We start from the raw sequence: 22,249 nt of genomic DNA, 5'->3' as shown, positions 1-22,249 counted from the left end.
GCTATTACTTGGCAACAGGAAGCCTCAATGATGCCCATCATGAGTCCTGGGTAAACAGCGCATTTAGAAGCAGGAGATATTTGGAGAATGGGGAGTCAGAGTAACTTTTTGGTCCAAAATCATGTATGGACTTTCAGAGAGCTTCAAAGACATGAAAGTGTGTGTGCGTGCATACACACACTCACACACATATAAACATACACACATGAAAAGTTACTGAAGCAGCCAGTACTGCCCGAGAATTTACTTTGTTCCTGGCACTGTTTTACGTATTTCACAAGCATCGCTCAGTTAAGGCTTTGTGAAGCAGATGTCATCTAGATTTATTTAATTCATGAGGAAAAGGACTCAGCATGAGTCACACAAAGTCACTGAGCTATTCAGTGGTAGAGCTAAGGTTTGAGCTTGGATTGGCTACTTAAATCCACTAGTAGCCTGTTTAGAAGGGTTGGTGGGTGTTTTAATCAGTGTCCTATTTTTGTGGAGAAACACCATGATCGTGGCAACTCTTATAAAGGAAAACATTTGATTGGGGCTGCCTTACAGTTCAGAGGTTTAGTCCATTATCATTATGACAGGGAACATGGTGGCATGCAGGCCAACATGGTACTGGAGAGAAACTGAGAGTTTTACATCCTGATCCACAGGCAGAGAGAGAGTCAGACACTTGGCCTGGCTTGAGCATTTGAAACTACAAAGCCCCATCCCCACAGTGACACACTTCCTCCAACAAGGCCACATCTACTCCAACAAGGCCATGCCTCCTAATAGTACCATTCCCTATGAGCCTGTGGTGGCCATTTCAATCACCACAGTAGGTTTGCAGTTGAAGGAGACAAGCTGAGCAACAGAAACTTTTTTTTTTCATTTTAGAGAAAGACAAATGATTAAACTGGCAAATATTAAATAATAAGATTTAAGAAAATAAGTCAATATACCCTACTGTTAGGTAAGACTGTAGGAGATTGAGTTAGCTACAGCTTTAAGGTAAGGGATTTACTGACATAAATCAAACTCTTGTAATTAGTATTGTTACAGAAATTATGCTATATAAATTATGTATATAATATGTAATTTAAAAAGCCCCAAAATTACTATTCACTTTGAAATTTTCTACTTCTATATGTATATCCTAAGGAAATAATTAGAAATGTAGGTGAGGAGCTATATACAAAGTTGTTCATTTTAAATTTGAATGTGTTAATAAAATAGATAGAAATTGAACTCACACGAGTTTGAGAACTCAGAACTCAAAGCTTCTTCTAGATTAAGTCCTGACATTTTCACTTATTTGATATAAGACCTTTGACTAGTTTACTAACCACATTGAGCCTAAGGGTCTTCATGTCTGAAAGGAGAGACTGATGTTACCTTACACTAGGCATTGCCTTCAGCAGACTTTTGGAATTTTAGGAAGGATAAGTCTTTGCTGTGTGGAGTTAGATATCCTGTGCTTACAGGATGGCCAGCAGGGTCTCTGGGCTCTGTCTACTAGAATAATACCGCCAGTTGTGTTGTGACAATTAACTATGTGTCCACATACTGCCAAATATACCTAGCAGACAATCACTCCTTTATAGTAGCATTGGGAATTGATTTAAGTTAAAGATACTCAGGGGCAAAAGGAAACATTTTTTTTAATGTCCTTAAAAAAAGGACATGTATATATGTATGCATGTTTCTTCTCTACAAAAATATATATCTTTTTATGTGGAAAAGTCAGTAGCAGAAGAGAATAAATGTTCAAGAGTATGAAAGTAAAATAAAACAAACAACAAAACAAACAAACAAAAACAATGTTAAAGCATAGCCCTAAAAACAGCCTGAAGAGATGGACTTGGCAAAGGGGACCATCATCCCAGAGCCAAGAATACAGAGGGAAGGGTGAAGAAACAAAGCGACTCTGAAGATTTCCCTCCACAGGATAATGTTGTTATCCCTGTTTTAGAAAACAATGACAACCAACACACACACACACACACACACACACACACACACGGAATTTCTTATTCCCATGTTATACAATGTATGGACTGAACTAAGAATAAAATGTAATCAGATTTAAGTTCTATGTGCTGAAAACAAAAAAAAACTAGTAACTTACATTGTATTTATGACTATCCATGAATAATGTACTTTTAATATTCTATAAATGAAAAACTTTTCATGTGCATCAGACAACTGGCCTGTGTAATTTCAAGTGAATCAATCATGTTGACCAGGCAAATGTCGGCTTTTTTGTCCTGCCTCAGCATCCCTACTTCTCCTCTCTGATCTCTCCCCGTAACCTTTCTCCTTCATGTTACCACTCAAAACCATCATCTCTGGACTATGTCCAGATCCATAATTCCCAACTCATTTTCCCCTTTATTTATATTAATTCATTAGATTTTCCACAAATATTCCTATTATATCCCAAGTCCTATGTATATAATAAGTTAACAGAACCAGAGGGGGCAGGGCTTGTCTTCCTAGGGTATGAAGGACTGTTAAGAAGACATACACAGACAAGCCAACCCATAAATATTAGCAGCTAGTAGAACAACACACAAATTACTAGCATAGAAAACCCTGTTTTGATCTAAATCTAATACCCACCATTCCCCAACTGGCCCTCAAAATTTAAACACTGCCTTTTTGCTGTGTGGGAGGCCTTCCTACTTGTTAGGCAGTTATAATACACTGTCTTTATTAAATGACCTGTCCCTGAACCACGGCTTCCATTTTATACATCCATGCTGACCACTTGTAGCCTATAAATCTATAATGGTATGAATTTTATACTTGTTTCACTTCTGTAGCCCATCATAATCATAATCCTTTCGGCACTTTGCATGGATTGGAAATGTAAAAGTATTAATAGCTTTCACAAGGCTTGGCTGCTGTAACAGACTTAAGGAATTCTGTTACATTTGAAGGAAATTAAAATATAAAGGCTTTATTTACTTCTGGGCTTGAAAAGTTGGCTTCTGGTTGGGCTGAGCAAATCTATGTAGATGGCTTTATCTGTGGGCCCTGTCTCAATTGTCCAGGCTACGTTAAAGAGACTTAAATAAATGATTGGCAAACAATAGATTCCTTATCATAGCAAGGAAAGTTGTCTGTCTGATGACCCATGCATCCAGCAGCTGAGCCATGTGGAAAATGAAGAATGATGATGCTAGGGTTGGGAAATTAAAAAATGTTTTCTTGATAAAGATTTCGATGTCGGCTGCTGCTTATTGGGTCTATTTTTATAACATGTTCTAATACTCAAATACAGAAAATTCTTAATGATTTGTTCCTCTTTTCATGGAAATACCAATTTTAAAATAGGTTTTTAGTGGAAGCACATAAATGTTACCCAAATTTACGAAAACTTCTTTTCCCCTCATTTAATAGAAGACATATGTTCATGAAAAGTGTTGGTAAAGGAAGTTCCTTGCAACATTCATAGACCTTGACCCTATGATCCTCGCTCAAGTATGTAAGCCTGAGTAGGAAATTCTGTATGGTTAATGTCATACTTTCCAAGACGAACTAACCAAACAAAGGGTGGGCTGTGGGGTGGGGAGGTGGCTCATTGTAAAAGGCTTGCTTTGCAAGCAAGAAAACTTGAGTTCAGATCCGCAGCACCCACGTGAAACGATTACAACTTTGGTATCCCAGCTAAGGGAGGGGGCGTGGAAATGGGTGGAACCCAGGAGCTGCTGGCCAGCCAGTCTAGCCTACCTGCGAGCCTTAGGTTCAGTGGAAGGCTCTGTCTCAAGAATAAGGTGGAGAGAGATTGAGGAGGACACCTAACATTGACCGCTGGCCTTCACAGGTGTGCACACCTGCAAACATGAACACACCACATACACTGTGCACATGTACACTTAAAAAAAAAAAAGGAGGCATACTCTCATATGAAACAGGTACCACTAAAGCATGATGTCCAGTGTGGGCTGCAGTCAGGGTGTGGAGTCTGAACAGACTACAGTTCTTTTACCAATCCTACAGGAACTCATCCAGAAATTCAGCCATGAAATGGCTTCCTGATAATCCTCAGGATGGGGAGTTGGGAACTTTGAACCCTGGAATCTGAGGATTTGAAACAATAACACTATTGAGATCCAAGGCAAGGAGGAGATGTAACTTTTCAGATTCACAAAGGAGTCTTTCACTGCCTGTCAGTGAGGAGAATAACGTATGTGCACAGGCAGGATCAAGGGCTGCAGCCTGCATAATTATTGCCAAATATTTGTAATCAGCACGATTCCACGCCGGTGTCAGCTCTACAGCCTCAGATACACTTCTACCTTTATCTCAGTGTCTATTTCATTTCCACAATCATCTTTGACTTCCCCAAGACAGCCTATTTTCTTAAGAACTTTAATTCTTACGTTACATGTTTTCCTTCCCGGATATTCAGTTTTTAAAAATATTTTTTTTGTTTCTTCTCACCAGCTGCCATTTAAATAACACCCTTTACATTTGTTTATGCATTTTAAAATTCTTTTCTTAAAAAGCTGTGCAAATGACAGGCCAGGTGGTAGTGGCACACGCCTTTAATCCCAGCACTCAGGAGGCAGAGCCTAAGTATATACTGTCTGCATAGAATGCTATTACATAACTAACAGGCTATAGTCTAGTGTAAATGTGAATTTTGTATGTACAGGCAAACCAAAAATCTGTGTAACCCTCCATATTGTGTGCATGTTTTATTGCAGTGGTTGGGACCTGAACCTGTAATATTTCTGAAGAATACCTTTCATGTCTAGTGTTTTATTAGATATACAGTATCTATACATCTTAGAACAGTCTTCCTTTATCCAAAGGGGATTTTTTCAGGAATTTCAGTGAATAGATAATACTAACCTCTTTGCATATGTTTTCCCTAATGCATACAGACCCAGGATAAACTTTATCAAATGCACACAGTGAGAGATTAACAAACTAATAAGGGGATAGAACAATATAACAAAATACCATAATAAAAGTTATGTAAGGTGGTCTCTCACAGCATCTTATTGTGCCTTTGCCTTTACACTTGTGCATGTCTGGAGGCCAGAGGACAACGTCAGCTGTCATCCTCAGAAATACTGTTCTCCTTTTGAGACGGGATCTTTCACTGGCTTGGAACTCATCAACTGGGTCAGGCCGGTTGGCCAACAAAATCCAGGGAACCTCCTGTCTCCTTCCTAACACTTGAATTACTTCCATGCCTGGGCCTTTCTTTGGATTTTGGGGATAAAATTCAGGTCTTCATGCTTATGTGACAAGTATCTTACCAACTGAGCTATCTCCCCAGACCACCCTTTCTACTTAAATGAAGCATTTTAAAACTTTTCTTTGGCATGCCTGATTGTTGTTGGTATTACCGTTCTTATACTTGAACACACTGCAATATCATGACAGTTAACCTGATGGGATGGCTACAAAGTAACTAATGGGAAGTCAGCATATACAGTGTGGATATGCTGGATAAAGGCGTGACTTATGTACCAGGTAGGACAGTGTGGCGTTTTATCTCTGTTTTATCATGCTACATAGAGGTAATTATTTCTAGAATCTTCCACTTAATATTTTTAGATTGCTGTTGCCACAGGTAACTGAAATTGAAGATAATGAGGGACTGAATTATATAGATTTTGAATCAAAATTATTTCTTATACCAAGTGCATCCCTTTTTATTTTCCTTTTTGTCCAGAGGATGAACAATGACTGGGAAAGGTTTTAAACTCACTACCATAGTGGCTGCTGTGTGGTTATTGCATAATTTGATAACTTCACTAAGGTAAATCAGCTAGAGTCATAAATCTACTTTCTAGTTCCAAAAGAAAGCTCTTCACAATGTTACCTTCAAAATCATAGCCAATGATAACATGCTTTTGAAATAGGCATAAAGAACTGCATTTGGGCCCAGCACTTGGGAGGCAGGGCCAGGCAGATCTCTGTGAGTTCAAGGCCAGCCTGGTCTATAGAGTGTGATCCAGGACAGGCACGAAGCTACGCAGAGAAACCCTGTCTTAAAAAAAAAAAAAAAAAAAAAAAAAAAAAGAAAGAAAAGAAAAAGAACTGTATTTTGGATGGAGGTATAGCTAGTTGGCTCAACACTTGACTAACACATCAAGGCCCTGGGATAAATTCCCTGTGTTTACAAGGGGAAAAATGAGATGATTTTATATTCTGAGAAGGGTTAAAGCATCCCATTTAAAAGCAACTATGAATCATACAAAAGATGTCTATAGCAGTATGAGAGAAGATATGTCAAAAGAGCTGATGTCTGAAACATGAGTTCTCATTCACTAGAGAGAAGTCATTTCATCTTGAACACATCAGAGAAAATGAAAATATACTAATAAACACTACTGACCCTTCAGAAGCCCCATTCCATCACCCATGACCTTGTTTCTGAACCACATATCCAGTCTCACATAACTCTAGAGTCTAGTTGGCAAGATCAATACATTCAGAAAAATAGAAAATCTAAATCACTTCTCAAAATGTTCTACTCCCAACTGACTGTCTTCTCCAACTGGTTATGATTAAAGTCAGTGGGCTCAAAATCTAGGCATCAATAATTTTCTTTTAATGTCATTTTGCCAAAGGAAAACCAAAGGTTTTATGGTGTCGCAGTGATTTGAGAGATGAGGTGTTTTCATAGTCACATGGAATTGGAGTAACCCTTAGAGGTCAGTGTGTTTTCAACCCTTCCTTTTAACTTTGATGCTATTCCTATTAATTTATGTATAAAGTTAGTCAACCAGACAGGGACTCTCTGGAAATCCAAAGAAAATATATTATCATGCTCCTCCAAGAAAAGTGTGGAAAATCATATACATTACTTAAAAAAAATAATCCTAATGGAGTCAGTCATTCCCATAACTGCTTAGAGTGTTCTTTTGGTCATGAGTTTCAAATATTCAAGAGGGATGTATCGCATAACACCATCCTTTTGGTTCCTTTAATCAACCAAGGTCACAACACAAGTTATCAATAAGACCCTGCCCGGCCAGGTGGATGGAGTATTCAGTGGCTACAACGGTCTCTCACACATGGTAGAAACAACAACAGGGAGTGAAGTTCTATCATAAGATGGTAAAATGAACCAGCACAGATTCAACATCTGTGCTCTTCAATATCCATCTTGGTGCCATTCGTTTGGCAAAGTCTATCATGGAGAGTGACTGGTAGACATCAGAGGATCACCATTTGGTAATAATTAAATTACCATTTGGTGATAATAAGTAACCACGTTTCCCACAGACAGAGCTGGCCAAGTCCACTAGTCTTGCTGAGAGCATTCAGGAATCATCAGACAAAGTATTTTTAAATGGTGGAAAGCAGGTGCTTGGGTAGGACTTTCTTTTCTTGCACACCAAGGCCCTTTGGGATGTATGAAGTTACTGTATTTCACTGTACTAGAGTACAATACAGATACTGCAAAGTTATAATACTGACTTTGAATATACTATTCAATTGCTCCTTTTCAAATGAAATATAGTCAATCTTACACTTCTCCTGGGGAAGTATGAGACTTCTTTAGTTTAAAAAGACTGAAGTTAGATAAAGTTAATAAATTTTTCATTCAAAGGGTAATAAAAGAAACTTTTTTCTATAATGTATAACTTTTAGAAGCATTAATATTGGGATCCAGGATTCTCTATGTTGTCATTTGTGTTTCTGTACCAACATCATTAAGAAATCAGACACTCTTTGTTATAATATTTTATTTCATACATTTTAGGGTTTTTTCCTACTTTGAATTTGCCAAATTTAACAAGAACATTTAATTAAACTCTTTGATAAAGAAATAAAAATTAAAGTTTACTAAATCTCTGGAAATGTCCCTTTAGAGAAGACATTAAATTATGTAGTATTAAATGGCTTCTCTCTTGGACCAAGCATGAGATTAATTTTCCCCTGAAGACCTCAGATTTGCAGATGGTATTTCTGATTGACATTTGTATTAATACACAAATTGCACAGAAACAAAACAAGCTCTCTGAAACTGTTGCACATTCTATGTGCTGTTTATTCACATTCTCAAAACTGACTCATGTCCTGGACTCTGGCCTTCCTAATGAAGACATGGACTTCTGTGGTCAAGGGCAACTTGTCTAAGGGAAAGAGAGACTCTACCATGAGCAATTTAGAATATCACTATGCCAACAGGTAAACATTTTCCGAAGGAAAAATAAGTAATACTTACGAAAGAAAATTTCCCCAGAATAACTGTGATTTTCTTACAAAAGGAAAATTACCGTTTTTTAGGAACAATAGCAAATGCTGTTCAAAGAGGAATGTACGTGTTAGTGTGTTGTCCTATCGTGTGTCCATAATGTAAGTCTATATGTGTTTCTCTCATAGGAACTGCTGCTCTACATATGGAGCATGGAGGATGAGCTCCCAAACTCTCAGCATGATCTAAAGATGGACAGAGCAAACCTGTCTCTGAGAAAATAAGCATCAGGGTTGCTCTGGATTATATGTGGGCATGGGCATGGGTATGTGCTACACTTACTGCATACAGGGAGATGAGTCCACTGTGCTCATCTAAAGACGTGTTTAGTCAACAGAGTTTGCTTTCCTTGAGATCTGGTTAACATTCCAAATAATAAAATGTCATGCGCTCGGTAAACAATTAGTCTTCTCCAATATGAAATGAGCCATACTTTACAGCTGGCTCTTGTATAGGGCAGGTATGTAGCCGTAGGGACGACTCTGAACAATCATTCCAACATGAGAGGGGAAAAAAGAATCTCATGTTGTCCTTTTGAAGACTCCAGATCTATACTCTGGAGACAGCAGAGCTTGCATGCAGTGTTTTCCATTTACACTGAAATCCTAAGCTACAGGGAAATAGCATACAGATGTGCTGTTTGGGATTGGAGGAGATGCTTTCATGCCAGAGTCTACAGTCAGGAATATGATCACATTTTAGAAGTACTAGCACTGTATTTTTCACAAACTATCACTTATGCATAAACATAAACAATTAAAAATAAGGCATGGGGTAATAAATATCATTAGCTCCAAAGTATCCATTCTTTAGTTACAAATCAAAACATTGAGCACTTGTATTTCTGAGAGCCTCCAACCAATGTTACCTTCAATCAGCAAATGAAGATCCTTCACACTACTCTACCAGATGTTCATGGTGTAAATAGATGGTGACTCTGGAGGCCCTGAGACCCTATAGGGCCTTCAAGCCTATTCTAGTTGGTTTAATGAGCAATAGTTTACAATTTTTGAGGTGTGTGTGTGTGTGTGTGTGTGTGTGTGTGTGTGTGTGTGTGTAGGACTAGGTATATGTGCGTGTGGAGGGGCATACGTACATGTCTATGTGTACATGTGAAAGTCCAAGGACAACTTTGGATATAATTCCTCAGGTGCCATCCATTTTAGTTTTTGAGACAGAGCCTCCCATTGGCCTATTCTCAACAAGTAAGCTAGGCCCCTTGCCAGAAAGCCCCAGGGAGCTGCCTGTCTCTATGTCCCTAGTGCTGGAATTACAAGTACGCTCCACCATGTCCAACTTTTTACATGGGTGCTGGGGATTGAATTCAGGTCTTTGTGCTTGCGTAGTAGACACTTTACTGGCCGAGCTGTCCTCCTCCAGCCCCAATTTTTAAATTTTAATCATTACTTGCATTTAATGAGTTGAAAAATCAGTAAACTGTATCCACTGTAGCTTTTATGATCCAGAAGAGCTTGCTGAAGCTAGACACGACAAATGAGTGACTTTTGCAACAGGATTTTTTTTTTTTTCTGGAGAGAGAGAGAGAGAGAGAGAGTGTGTGTGTGTGTGTGTGTGTGTGTGTGTGTGTGTGTGTGTGTAGGGGGGATAATTTTATCAACACTTAAGTCATCCATGAGCTGCCCGAGAAAGACAAATCATGAATGCTTCTCCTGTGGGCAGAGTTAGCGCCACCCCCAGTGTCCGCAGCTGGCTCCCTATTAGTGTACCCACAATTAACCCGGGGTGTGAGCGACTTTCAGAGTGCTTAGGTTGCTTGCTGGTTGTTTTGTTTTCAGATTAACACAACACACGACGTTCTAGATAGAGATTCGATGTGAGGCAAATAATCCAGATAGAATACTTAACAGTTCAAGAACTGAAATACCATAAGAATTAAAACATGGGTTTCACATCTTGTCCAAATATTTGTCACTAAGTACTGCAGTATTAGCTAGAAATACTATCTTTCATTTTTGTGGGAAAAGCCTTTAATATATATTTTTTAAGTTACCTGCTTTTCCCCCCCTAAAGTGTACTATAAATGATGCACGTGCACCTCTTTCCTTCTTCACAAATGCTGATCTCGTACATTTCTGGCAATATTTTAACTTTATTAAATATTATTGCCTGGGTCATGAGCAGTTATATCAGTGTATAAATTTATGAAGTGACACATTTTTTAGTGCCACCCATCTATGTCAATTTACTCCATAATAACACATTCCATCAAATTAAACTGCAAAATATCTCCCACATTTGTTTTACATTCTATACATATGGCTTATGAATAGCAAAATTTTGATGAATTCCAGCTGCTTTAAATATGCAGGCCAACTCTTATATAACAGATTCTTTTCAATTCTTATTGTATTCACTGAGGCCCGTTTTAAGTGGGCCACCTGGTAGAATAAAGAACCAATGTATGCAGGAAAACCCAGCAAAATAAAACAAAAATCACTCTGCCTAACTTAAGGCCACTTTCCCCATCTATACTGTTCTTATGTTTCTGAATAAGAGGGAGATAACCCTAATCTTTTGGAAAAGTTACATTAAAATTTAACCAAGTTAGCAGCTCTACAAAGCACCAATTGCTCATTTATCTATTGTAATAAGATCATTAAAATAACTTGCACCATTCTCGTGTGCTGCCCATTTTCATAAACATAATGCAGAGTTTGGTCTCCTTGCAGGATCGGCACATTCTTCCCACTTCCATGCAGCTGGAATTCATCAAGGATGTAGGAGCCAAGTCAAATGTTGACCCCACCCTCCTCCATCCATTTCAAGGCACCTTCAAAGCCAGTGCATGGGTCTAGTTCAGTTTTGCCAACAAAGCCTGCTACACTGCTATTTAAGTCTCCAGTTTGGGGGTTTTATAACTGCATATTGACATGCACACTTTGATTTGGGGTCAGAAACTTCAGTTGTCCCGAGTTTTATCAGGCGAGCATACCCTTTTGTGACAAAATCCTCCTCATTCAACCTTGTTGCCTTTGCTCTCGGAGTTGGCCCCTTTCTTTTGAGCAAGCTCTCTGACATGCCCCATAACCAGCTCTGAAAACACATTGTTATTTCCTTTCCAAAAGGTCAAACAGAGCAGCCGCTGTAGCCATCCACACACATCGCCCCCAACATTTGCATGCCCCATATAATCCCTGTACGACAGCAGAAGGGGGCCATTCCAACGTGCACAGAATCACTCTTGTCAAGACACATGCAGTAGGTGGGGGTTGGGGAGACAGCAGAGCTCCAAGAAGGCAGAAAACTTACTTTGTTGCTTCCCTGTGCATGCAGCCACAAGGAAGGAAAAAAAAAAAGGAGAGAGAAACATGTTAAACACAGATTTAGTTTAAAATTACGAGGTTTTTCTTGCTAGATCAGAATCCAAATGAATAAGTGAGCTCCTCGCTGACATGCCATTGTGTATATCCAGAGCTCACGCACAAGTCAAAGAATCCACGAAGGGTAAGTGAAATCATAAGTTGACAAGAGCGAACCCCCCCCCCCTCTTTCTACTCAGAATACTTGGGGTATGGGAACCAAGCCAGAAAGAATCGGTTTGAATTGGTAATAAGTGAACCACTAGCATAAAAGGCAGAGAAGTTAGCGTGCTTGCTGGCCTGCCTTTCCTGACAGCCCCTCCTCCAACAGGCCGAGCAGTGGAAAATTTCATCAGCCAGTACGTTTTTTAAACAAGCACTGCATCCTTCGTTTCAAAGAAGGTGGAATTAAAATTTAAAAAAAAAAAAAAGGAAGCAAGTGCTGAGGAAAGGAATGGGTGGTTTGGGGTAATGGAGGAAGCAGAGCAAGTTACAGCCTCCGTCTGGGCCGTTCTATTCTTTGGTAAGTTACGAGTTTGTGTCTTGGGTTGGCATGGGAAGTCAAGACTGTATAGCAGGGCCTCAGCCAAAATAAACACGAGTCCTCATTCAATAAAATGGATCTGGAAAGGTTAGTCACAAAAATGTAGACATTTCTAAAAGCAACAACTGTGTGTGGAGACAGGGCAGCCAGTGGCGAGTGGCAGCCAATGACTCTCCTGTTGCAAACTGAAGCTGTGAGCGTATGATTTACATCAAACAATTTAACTCACATCTGGCCTAAAAAAATAAAACGGTGATTCATGACTCCCAGAGCAGCCCGAGTCCTCGCAAGGTCAGATCCTGTGGGGGAGATGTGATGGGATGTGAGCCTGGAACAGATCTGAGCTCTCCTCTCGGGGGTCGAGGAAAAAAATGTCTCACTGAGATGTGAGGTTGCAGAGAGCTATGAGAGAAGTGTGTGGATCAGAGGGGAAGACTGGGAACAGGAATGGACCAGCTTAGAGAGCTGGCATTTCCATTTAGGTTGAAGATGTGAAGGGGGAAAAATACACAAAGAAATATTCTGGGAGAGTGGGAAGGCAATGATCCCGGGAGAGGCTTTTCCTGAGCTCGGTGCCAGGTGGTGACCTTGAGGAAACCATCTCTTCCGGGGATCACTGCAGCCATCATATTTAACAAGGAAAATATAAAGGCACTGATAAAATCATGTAGAGTAGTTTCTTAAGCATTGTGGGTTGTCACAGTACCGTTATTAACACACCAACTTATCAGACACATAAATAATGACAAGAATGAATGAAGGAAAAAGTAAACAAAACAAAGCCTGAAGGAATCCTTCCTGAAGATGATGCCAACCTTTCAAAAAGGCAGTAAGGGCCCCACTGGGAATTTTACTATGAGTAGAAGACTATTTTAGAGAATAATAGGACCCTGGCTCTCCTAAGAAGAGCAATATTGCTGAAAATACCTCAGACAGATGGAGTTTATTGCATTCCACAGCAGAGCAGCTTTTGATCTAGCAAACTGGTTTCAGGAATTCAACCAAGTATTCCTACACACTAGGGAATGACTAGCTTCCCCACTCAGTGGCAGATGGTTCAACGTGTAGCAGCAACAATGATGTAACTGTGTAGGATGCCCTGGTCCTAAATAAAAGAAACACAGAAGTGGAGGATGTGGTGTGCTTGGCCGGTTACTATTTCATTCAGTTAGCTCCCAATCATCTATTTGGTGAGGGGCATGGCAGTCCTGGATGGTGGATGATGTTTTAGAATGTTCTCCACTACTCTAGTTGACAACAGTGTATGTTTAAACCCTTGAAAGTATTTTTCCACAAAACGGTGAATAGGACCTTTGGAATTGGACACACAGCTGCACAAGGTTCTGGGAGAAGCACTGCTGGGAAAAAAAAAGCCATGTGGAGTGGGGTGTTAGATCTTCCCACTCCTCCACAGACCGTTGAATGACAGTGTATGAGTGGCCATCACATTTGTAAATGTTTGTGGAAGTCCATGGCCATTCCTCTTCTTCCTACTTGGGAAGACACAGGGACCCTTTCTTTTAACTATTTTTTTGACACAGAGGAAAGTCACTGTAGCATCTTCTAAAAATAACTTATTTCTGAGGTGCCAAAAGGACCTTAGTGGAAGATGGTTTCATCCCACAAGGGGGTCGAAAAACATTGGTTAGAGCTGCAGAGTCCCCAGTTCACGGGGAGAGCTGGCCGTCAGAGGTTTTTCACCTTCTACCATCATGTTAAGCTTCTGAAGAAGCAGTCCACGCTGGTTCACACTGGAGAATATATAACAGAAACCTCTATACAGAAACTGTGTGCGTGTGTGCGTGCGTGTGTGTGTGTGTGTGTGTGTGTGTGTGTGTGTGCGCGCGCGTTTTGCAGGGAATAGGAACCTCTTAAAATGCTCAGAGGTTTCTTACTTAACTGACTTTGCACCAAATCATTTCCAGGGCAAGCCTGGATCTCACATTGCCTTTTTCCCATGGCTGGAGGGCCAGCTTCTAAGAGCAGGCATGAGGCTATTGGGTTGTCTGACAGATCCTAGGCTAAGCTCTGCCCTCCTGACTCAACCTTGAAGGTTGGCCTGCCCCCCAGGTATTCTCAGGACTCCCTCTGAACAACTAGTCTTCCTAGACAATGGTGAGAAAGTTCTCTGACACAGTCAAATCCACTAACAATTTCCAAAGAAAATTTAATCGTAAAATTGAGAATTGCAGCTTTGTACGTACATCCAGGATGCCAAAGAATAATAAAGGCTATGCAGCCATGAGCATAGTCACCAGCTGAAGGCATGTAGCTTGCTGTAATGTACCAGAACCCTCTCTCTGAGGAAGGTGCTGTTTGGAGCTTAGAAAAGTATAAATGACTGGAGAGTTAGTTAGTCAAGGTGCTAAGTCACAGGGCAGTGTCAGGATTTAAACAAAGAATGGATTTGCTTCCATGTCTACCCCATTTCACTGCACAGTTCATGTTTCAAATAATTTGAATTTGGAATTCCTTAATGTCATATTGAAAGCCAACAATATTGTGCCCAAAAGTCGTGTTTATCAGATCATGCTCCTCAGATCAATTCACATGTATTTATAATTAAATTTATGAGAAAAGGTTTATGCACATGTTGGTAAAATAGTCTTTTGAGAGTTTTAATAAATTCCTAACCACTAGTACATACACACAATTTGTATCTTATTCTGAACAGTTAACTAGACACTCCACTAAAAACATCTTTATTTTGAAACTGTATAAAGTCCTGTATTCTTAGCATCATACAGTTTTATAGTGGTTATAACTTCAATTTAATAGCCAAGGAAGTAGAATTACAAGAAATAGGGGCAGAGGAAAGAAGGCCTTGTTGGCAAAGTACCGGCCACATTCTCATGAAGACCTAAGTTCAGATGCCTAGAATTTGTGTAAAGCCTTGGTGTGATGGTGCAGGCCTGTGATTACAGTGATGGAGATGTGGAGACAGGAGGATTCCTAGGTCTGGCCGAGCCAGCTAGTCTAGGTGAGGTAAGCTCCAAAGAAGAAAACATGATTAGAAAAGGAAAGGAATGCCAAAAGGAGGATACATTTTCAAAAAGAAAATCCCCAGAGACATGATTTAGGAGACAAGAAACAAGGTCACAAAACATTTTGATATGAGTGACAGAAAATCAACTATTACATGGAGACAACAGAAACTAGAGTGGTGATATTATTTAAAATGGACACATAAAATCGTAACAAACTAATTGGCCTCAAACATCATTTTATTCAAACTGAGTGATAGGGAGTTATCTAAATGATATCAAAATTATACACATGCTTGAAAAATGATGGAAATAGAAACTTTTTTTCCAGGATGGGGAGACAGATGACTCAGGCATAAACACTTGCCTCGCAACCATGAGGATCTGAGTTCAGATCCCTCAGAATTCAAATAAACAACCAGGCATGGTGGTACACATGTCTGTTACCTAGCAAGTCAAGACAGAGGGCAGATATAGACAGATCCCTGGAGGCTCACAGCCAGCTAGCCTGGTCCAATTGGTGAATTTCCAGGCCAATGAGCAACCCTGTCTTAAGCAAAAGGAGGGAGGCATCTGAGTTCCAGCTACCCCATGTTGTCCTCTGACCTACACACACACCGTGTGCATACATACATGCACACCATATACAGATACATGCTCACAAATGTACATATCCAGCCACCCACATATCACCCCTCCCCCCAACACACACAGCTTATAAATAAGGATTTCCTCCCCAGTCAAATAGAGGCATCTGTATAGAAAGCAGAGCTATTTTTCTACCAGGAAAGTAACTGACTGGTTTGTTAGTGACTCAGTGGTTTGTTGCCATGAAAGCAAAACATAATATTCTGTAGTTCTAAAATTTTGCTTAATGATATCAGTCTTTAGGTGAATCTGATTTTATAATTTCTACATTAGGAAGAACTACCGAAAGCTATCACTTCTAGGTATAATCGAGTATGTTCACATACGAAATCTGTAGCTGAACACCTGACTTGATGGATCTCAACAGTTGGCCGCCATCAGACATCAAGTGCCAGGCAACTGTTTGAACAGGACCTGAGGGACTGCACAGCACACACAAAACACCAACACTGTTCTTGAAGAAAACTGAGAAAAGCAACAGTTGGTACATACTTCCAACTTAAACTTCCTGTTTTGTTTTTTGATGTGCAGTCAATATCTACTCGTCTCCATCTCCTAAGTGATTGGCCCAAGTATGTGCTCGTAAGCACATGAAGATTCCACCCAAAGAGTCAAAACAAACTGTGTAGCACAACTCTAAATTTGCCTAAAGTGGAGTATTAGAATAAAACATAGAAGATATTTCTTAGATTGCCTTCTTGTCGTATAACTATGGATGAGCCCATGAATATATAGATTTATAAAAGTAATTTTTAAAAGTTTTATAAAAGCTCATGGGCACATAAATACTTTTTCTTTTCTATGACAGCTTTTCCCCTAACAAACATACATCACATAATTTCTCTAATTATTTCACTTAAAAAAGTATAATTTACAAAGTCATGATCTAAAACATACTTAGATGTAAGAAAAATATACACATAGACATACAAACACATATACATTGATATACTACTAAGTATACCTGGAAATTAGAAAACAGAAAAAAAAAACCCACAATCTCACTAGGCTATAATATATACAGTGTGTGTGTGTGTGTGTGTGTGTGTGTGTGTGTGTGTATGTGTGTGCGTGTGTGCACATGTGTGTATGTGTATACGTTCATGTGTGTGTTCCTGTATGTTTGTATAGGTCAGAGGTTGGTGTCGAGTGTCTTCAATGATGGCTTTCAACCTTATTTTTGAGACAAGGTCTCTCACTGAACCTGAACCTTGCGAATTTGGCTAGACTGGCTAGCAAGAAAGACCCTGGGGTTTTCCCTTCTTTAACTCCTAACACTGGAATTCCAGGTGTAAAACACTAAGGCCTTTTATGTGGATTCTGGGGATTCAAATTTGGATCCATGTGTTTATACAATGGGAGTTTTACTAACTGGACAATCTTCCTGGGCCCTTGTATAATAACCTTCACTGGTTGCCAAAAGTAGTGGTTAATAATGAAAATGATAATGATCTTAATTATTTTTATACATGAAAATAAGAGTGCTCCTTTATGCATGTGTCATTTTGTGTTTTCTGTGCATTATCTTACTGCATTGCTGACCACTCTACAGAGGACTTACCATCATGCATTTTAATAAAAATCTCTATGTAAACAGTATGTACTACAATCAATGTGCATGGAAATGTAATGATTTGCAATCTAGATAAGTGTCACCTGGAATTTTGAAAAGAGTACTGATATGAAAGCCTTGAGGGGAGGATATGCCTGTGGGAATCTGTATGCACACACATGAAAGAAGTTGGTCAACAATATAGAAAATGAGACAGACATACACCTGGATACCTTACCGTCGAGAACGGATCATATTTAACTTCTCTTTAGAGGGCATAGAGCATGTTTGGAAGATTAATTGCTTTAGGTATTAGCTAGAGAGGTTTAGAATGGAGAGGGGTCTATGCTTGAGCCAAAATATGAGGGGGACACATTTTTGTACAAATCTCAATGCTGTCCTTGAAACTTCAGTTCCAGTGTGACGCCATGAACATGAAGCTCCCCACACCTTAAGTGTTCCAATTATCCTTCATTTCAGCCATATGTCAGATTTTGTCTTGAAAAGACTTGTATCCTACCCAAGTCTAGAAGGGATCCCACTGTGCATGATGAGTCATAGACACAGACAGAGAACCAAGTAGGCACTGTGAGGGGCATGCTGCATTTAACTCCTCAGGGATGAATCTTAGCAGGTTAGTTCTGAGAAGAGACATGGATTCATGGCAAGATTTAGGGAGCAGCATGTGGGTGGAGAGGAATGGAAAAGAAAGGGAGGGAGACAAAGAGAGGGAAGGAGAGGAGGAGGAGGACGAGAAAAGGAGGGAGGGAGAGAGGGAAATGTGAAAGGCTGGCACACTATGTTAGTTGGTGTGAGCAGACAATGAAGGGACTTCTGAAGTCTAATTTTAGAGATGTCTGTGTAACATTACATTCTGTAAAGAGCACAAAGACAAGGCCTGTTTATTAACTTGAAGGAGAGAAGTGTCTCCCAGACACTTGAAGTACATTAATAAAGATAAGTGGGAAGAGCTATGTATTTTTTTCTGTTCTTCACACTCTTAGTGACATTACCCAGAGCCTGAATCAGACATAACTAGGGATACAAGTAATACTGACACAGTAGAAGAAGCCTTTATAAAAATAAGTAGGCTTTAAAATATAAATATAAAATATTATTATGATGAATGATAGTACACTAGTTTTATATCAGCTATGGGATAATGTATAGAAGATATCAAATTTTTAATAGAATTAAAATCTTCCTAAAAGCACACTATGTTGAAGCAGAATGGGATATTTTCTTTAGCAAATGTACCGAGTAGCTTTTGGAGAAATCTGATGGAGAAAAAAAAAGCATCAAAAATAACAATTTAAAAAGAATAAGGCAACATCAGTAAAAAGAGGCCAAATTGAGTAAAAAAAAAAAAAGGGGTAGTTGTTTTGCTAACTTACAGAAATGAATGCATTTTCTTCAATGTGGTGTGCAATGATTTTTTTAGATAAGAAATATATTCAACTTACTAAAGATTTATCTGGATAGACCCCAGCTCTTAGCAGAGATGCTTTCCAGCTGTCCACATCCTCCTGGGAATCACAGGCCAACTCCAGGAAACGATAGTCTTTGTATACATTCCTGGAGTTAAAAAAAAATACATGCATTTAGCTAAGAACCAAATTCAAAATGATCTCAGATCTCTGCAGACACCGATGACCATTCCAAAGGTTAGTTCCTTGAAAACCGCTAGATTCGAGCACAAACCTCTCACTGTATTTTAAAATAACAAGCCAGCTCTGATGTGTACTTCTCACAGGATTCTTTTTAATAAATCATACAGTGAAGATCTCACAGTTATTTACAGTGCTAAGATTTAAACCGAAGAGCTTGTAGAAAGAGGACATTAATTTGTAAGTACAATTACAATCTTTCTCTTGGTCCAAGAGTGCTGAGGAAGGAGCTCCATGGTAGGACACTTACCTAGCACGAGTGAGACCCTGTGCTCAATTCCTAGCTCCACGAAAACACAGACAAAGGAAACACTGGGGATATGTGCTGATGGGCAGCTGTGCTCTGGAGAAAGCACTTGCCACTGTCCAATAATTAGGTCAGTTTTCTTACTAAATAGCTTATAAAACTTGGGAAAGTACAGTAATAATCCTATAAATCTAAAAACAAAACAAAAAGTCTATGACTTGGCTGTAGTCAGAGAACAGATGTCCCTCTGGGTGTGAAAAGCCTGGTCACCAGTACTGACAGGTGAGGTGCCTTTGGGTGTCATCATAACTAGTACAATGCTGGAGTTTTATATTTTCTTCCAGATAATAAAACAATGCATAGTATGTAATAAATACCAACATTTTAAATTTGAAACAGACAAAAGAACAAGAATAAGGATAAGCATTCAGGTTCCACTACTTATAGATAATCTTGTTTTCTTATAATTTTCTATTCTGAACATTTTTGGTACAGTTGAGGTTCCCTCTCTCCTTTCTTCTCTAACACTCTTTTAGTCCCATGGTGCTGGGGTCTCCCGAATGCTGGGGTCTCCTGAATGCTCGGGTCTCCCGAACGCTGGGGTCTTCTGCTGCAAGTGGGCTACACTTTCACCAATAGTCTCTCCTGGGCTCTCTTCACAGTGTCAAATCTCAACTCTTGCACGACCCCTTCAACCCAGGCCTTCAGCTGCTACCGAGGCTAGACCTTCACCCGTGGCTTGCCTTGGCTTCTCACAGTGCCGAGTCTCAGCGGCTCTCCATGACACCTTCATGCCTTTAAGCCAGTACCTCCTGGGAGACCCTTACACCACCAAGTTCAGCTGTCAGCACAAGGTACAACCCTGACCACCTCCAGAACACAGCTTCTGTGTGCTGACCCTGAGGAAACACTTCAGTGATGCTGGATTCTTCTTAATCACCACCTTTTCTCAGCTCCAGCTGATCAGCATCAATTATCCCAGTAAAGCGAAGGTTTCACTAGTCTCCTGTTAACCACAGCTGATTCTTCAGCCCCAGCCAACAAGAACCACAGGTTCTTAATTTAACTATCAAAAGGTCCCAATGAAGACTTTAACCCCTCTAAAACAGCACTTCTCAGCCTGTGATTACATATCAGACATCCTGCGTGTCAGATATCTATACAGTAGATTCATACAGTAGCAAAGTTACAGCTATGGAGTAGCAACAAAATAATGTTATGGTTGGGGGTCACTGCACCATGAGGAACTGTATTAAAGTGTCACAGCATCAGGAAGGTTGAGAACCACTGCTCTAAAACTTCACAAGTCAGGCCTCCAACATCTGTATTGCTTTCAGCACCATCCCCTAATCTTCCAGGCCAGGTTTAAACAACAGCTCACCAGGGTTTGAAAACTCAATGGCTTGTCTAGCCCAAAGTTCCAAAGTCCTTCTACAGTCCTCCCCCAAACAACCTGGTCAGGTGTATCACAGCAATACCCCACAATCCTGCTACCAATTTCTGTCATAGGATTTCTATAACTGTGATGAAACACCATGACCAAAAGCAACTTGGGGAGGAAGGGGTTTATTTCACTTACACTCCAGGCAACAGTTCATCATCAGAAGTACTTAGGTCAGGAACCTGGAGACAGAGCTGATCCAGAAGCCACGGAAGAACACATATTCCCTATGGCTTGCTCAGCCTGCTATCTTATAGACCCCAGGACTCACAGCCCAGGGATAGCCCCACCCACAATGGTCTGGGCCCTTCCCTATCAATCACTAATTACGAAAATGCACTGCAGGCTTGCCCACAGCTTGATCTCATGGAGGCAATTTCTCAGCTGAGGTGCCCTCCTCTCAGATGACTCTAGCTTGTGTCAAGTTGACATAAAACTATCCGGCACATGCTCTATTAATTTTATGTCCCTCTTTTTCACTAACTGTTGCATCAAGGTCATTTATATGCATTAAAGTCGTTATAAACAGAAAGTATGATGGTATAGCATTCATCAGTACAAATGTACAATGATTTACTTAACCTGCTAATGTAATGAAATACTTTCATTTTTGCTTTGCCATCAGAAATGGCATGTTGCCCATGACTGTCGCATTTACCGCTATTGCTTTTTTGAAGAAGACTTCTCTAGTTACAGGATGAAAATTTATGGTCATTTGATGGACACTTAGGGATATGACTGTCATGTTTTCAGAACAAAAAAAAACATAGTTCAATTTTGATGGATAATAGCAGCGCTTTTCTTTCCTGCTAACTCTTGTTTGACATGTTTTCATTTGGGCCTAACAGCCCCCATTTCCACTGACCCCAGAAGGCCTCGTGTTTGCATCTTCTGTCTAGAGTCATACTACCTATTGGCTTCTCCACTTGAGTGTCTCAAAGAAACAAAGAGCCACATGAACCACTGAGCTGGTGACTTCCAGCTCGGCTTTCCTCCACTCTTCCTATTCCAGGCAGCTGTGGTGTAACCCAGATCTGAGGCAGAAATTTTTGATATCTCCACCCACTTTTGATATCTTCTATATCACATTTCCATTTTTAGCACCAAGGAGTACTTTGCTTTGCGAGTGGCCACCCACCTGTCATCAGCTGTCCTTGGAACTGTTACATCAGCCTCCTCATTGGTCTCCCAGCATCGCTCTGCCCCATTCATTTGTTCTATGCACTCAATCCTTACGGCCTTCTGAAAATATGGCTTGGCTATTTTACTCTAACGATCATATACATTTAGGAATAAAGACTACAGGTAGTGTCTTAGGGTTGTATTCCTGTGAAGAGACACCACAACCACAGCAACTCTTCTAGAGGAAAGCATTTAATTGGGACTGGCTTACAGTTAAGAAGGTTAGTCCATCGTCATCATGGTGGGAAGTATGGCAGCACACAGGAAGACATGGTACTAGACTAGGAGCTGAGAGTTCTACATTTGGATCCTGGATCAGCAGGAAAAGCTAGTAAGCTAGCTTCAGCTTCTGAAACCTCAAAGCCTGCCCCAGTGACGTACTTCTTCCAGCAAGGCCACACCTCCTTCAGCAAGGCCACACCTCCTTCAGCAAGGCCACACCTCCTTCAACAAGGCCA

The 22,249-nt window shown here is 40.1% G+C and overlaps 1 protein-coding gene and 1 long non-coding RNA gene across 6 annotated transcripts in view; one reads left to right on the top strand and one right to left on the bottom strand.

Annotated features, from left to right (window-relative positions):
- The window catches only part of LOC131925498 (uncharacterized), a 41,697-nt gene extending 33,089 nt beyond the window's left edge, over positions 1–8,608 (top strand). The window contains exons 2-3 of the long non-coding RNA XR_009383267.1: positions 6,573–6,656; positions 8,335–8,608. This is a non-coding gene — a long non-coding RNA (uncharacterized LOC131925498). The remainder of the gene's footprint in view (positions 1–6,572; positions 6,657–8,334) is intronic.
- Dnm3 (dynamin 3) overlaps positions 1–22,249 on the bottom strand; it is a 489,100-nt gene that overhangs the window by 77,665 nt on the left and 389,186 nt on the right. For all 5 annotated transcript variants that reach the window (XM_059280851.1, XM_059280854.1, XM_059280855.1 and 2 more), the window contains one exon: positions 18,718–18,829. In XM_059280851.1, the coding sequence (XP_059136834.1) occupies positions 18,718–18,829 (112 nt within the window). The remainder of the gene's footprint in view (positions 1–18,717; positions 18,830–22,249) is intronic.

Source organism: Peromyscus eremicus, chromosome 15 (assembly GCF_949786415.1).
Source record: "Peromyscus eremicus chromosome 15, PerEre_H2_v1, whole genome shotgun sequence".
Taxonomy (NCBI): domain Eukaryota; kingdom Metazoa; phylum Chordata; class Mammalia; order Rodentia; family Cricetidae; genus Peromyscus; species Peromyscus eremicus.
This window is presented reverse-complemented; position numbering and strand designations above follow the sequence as displayed.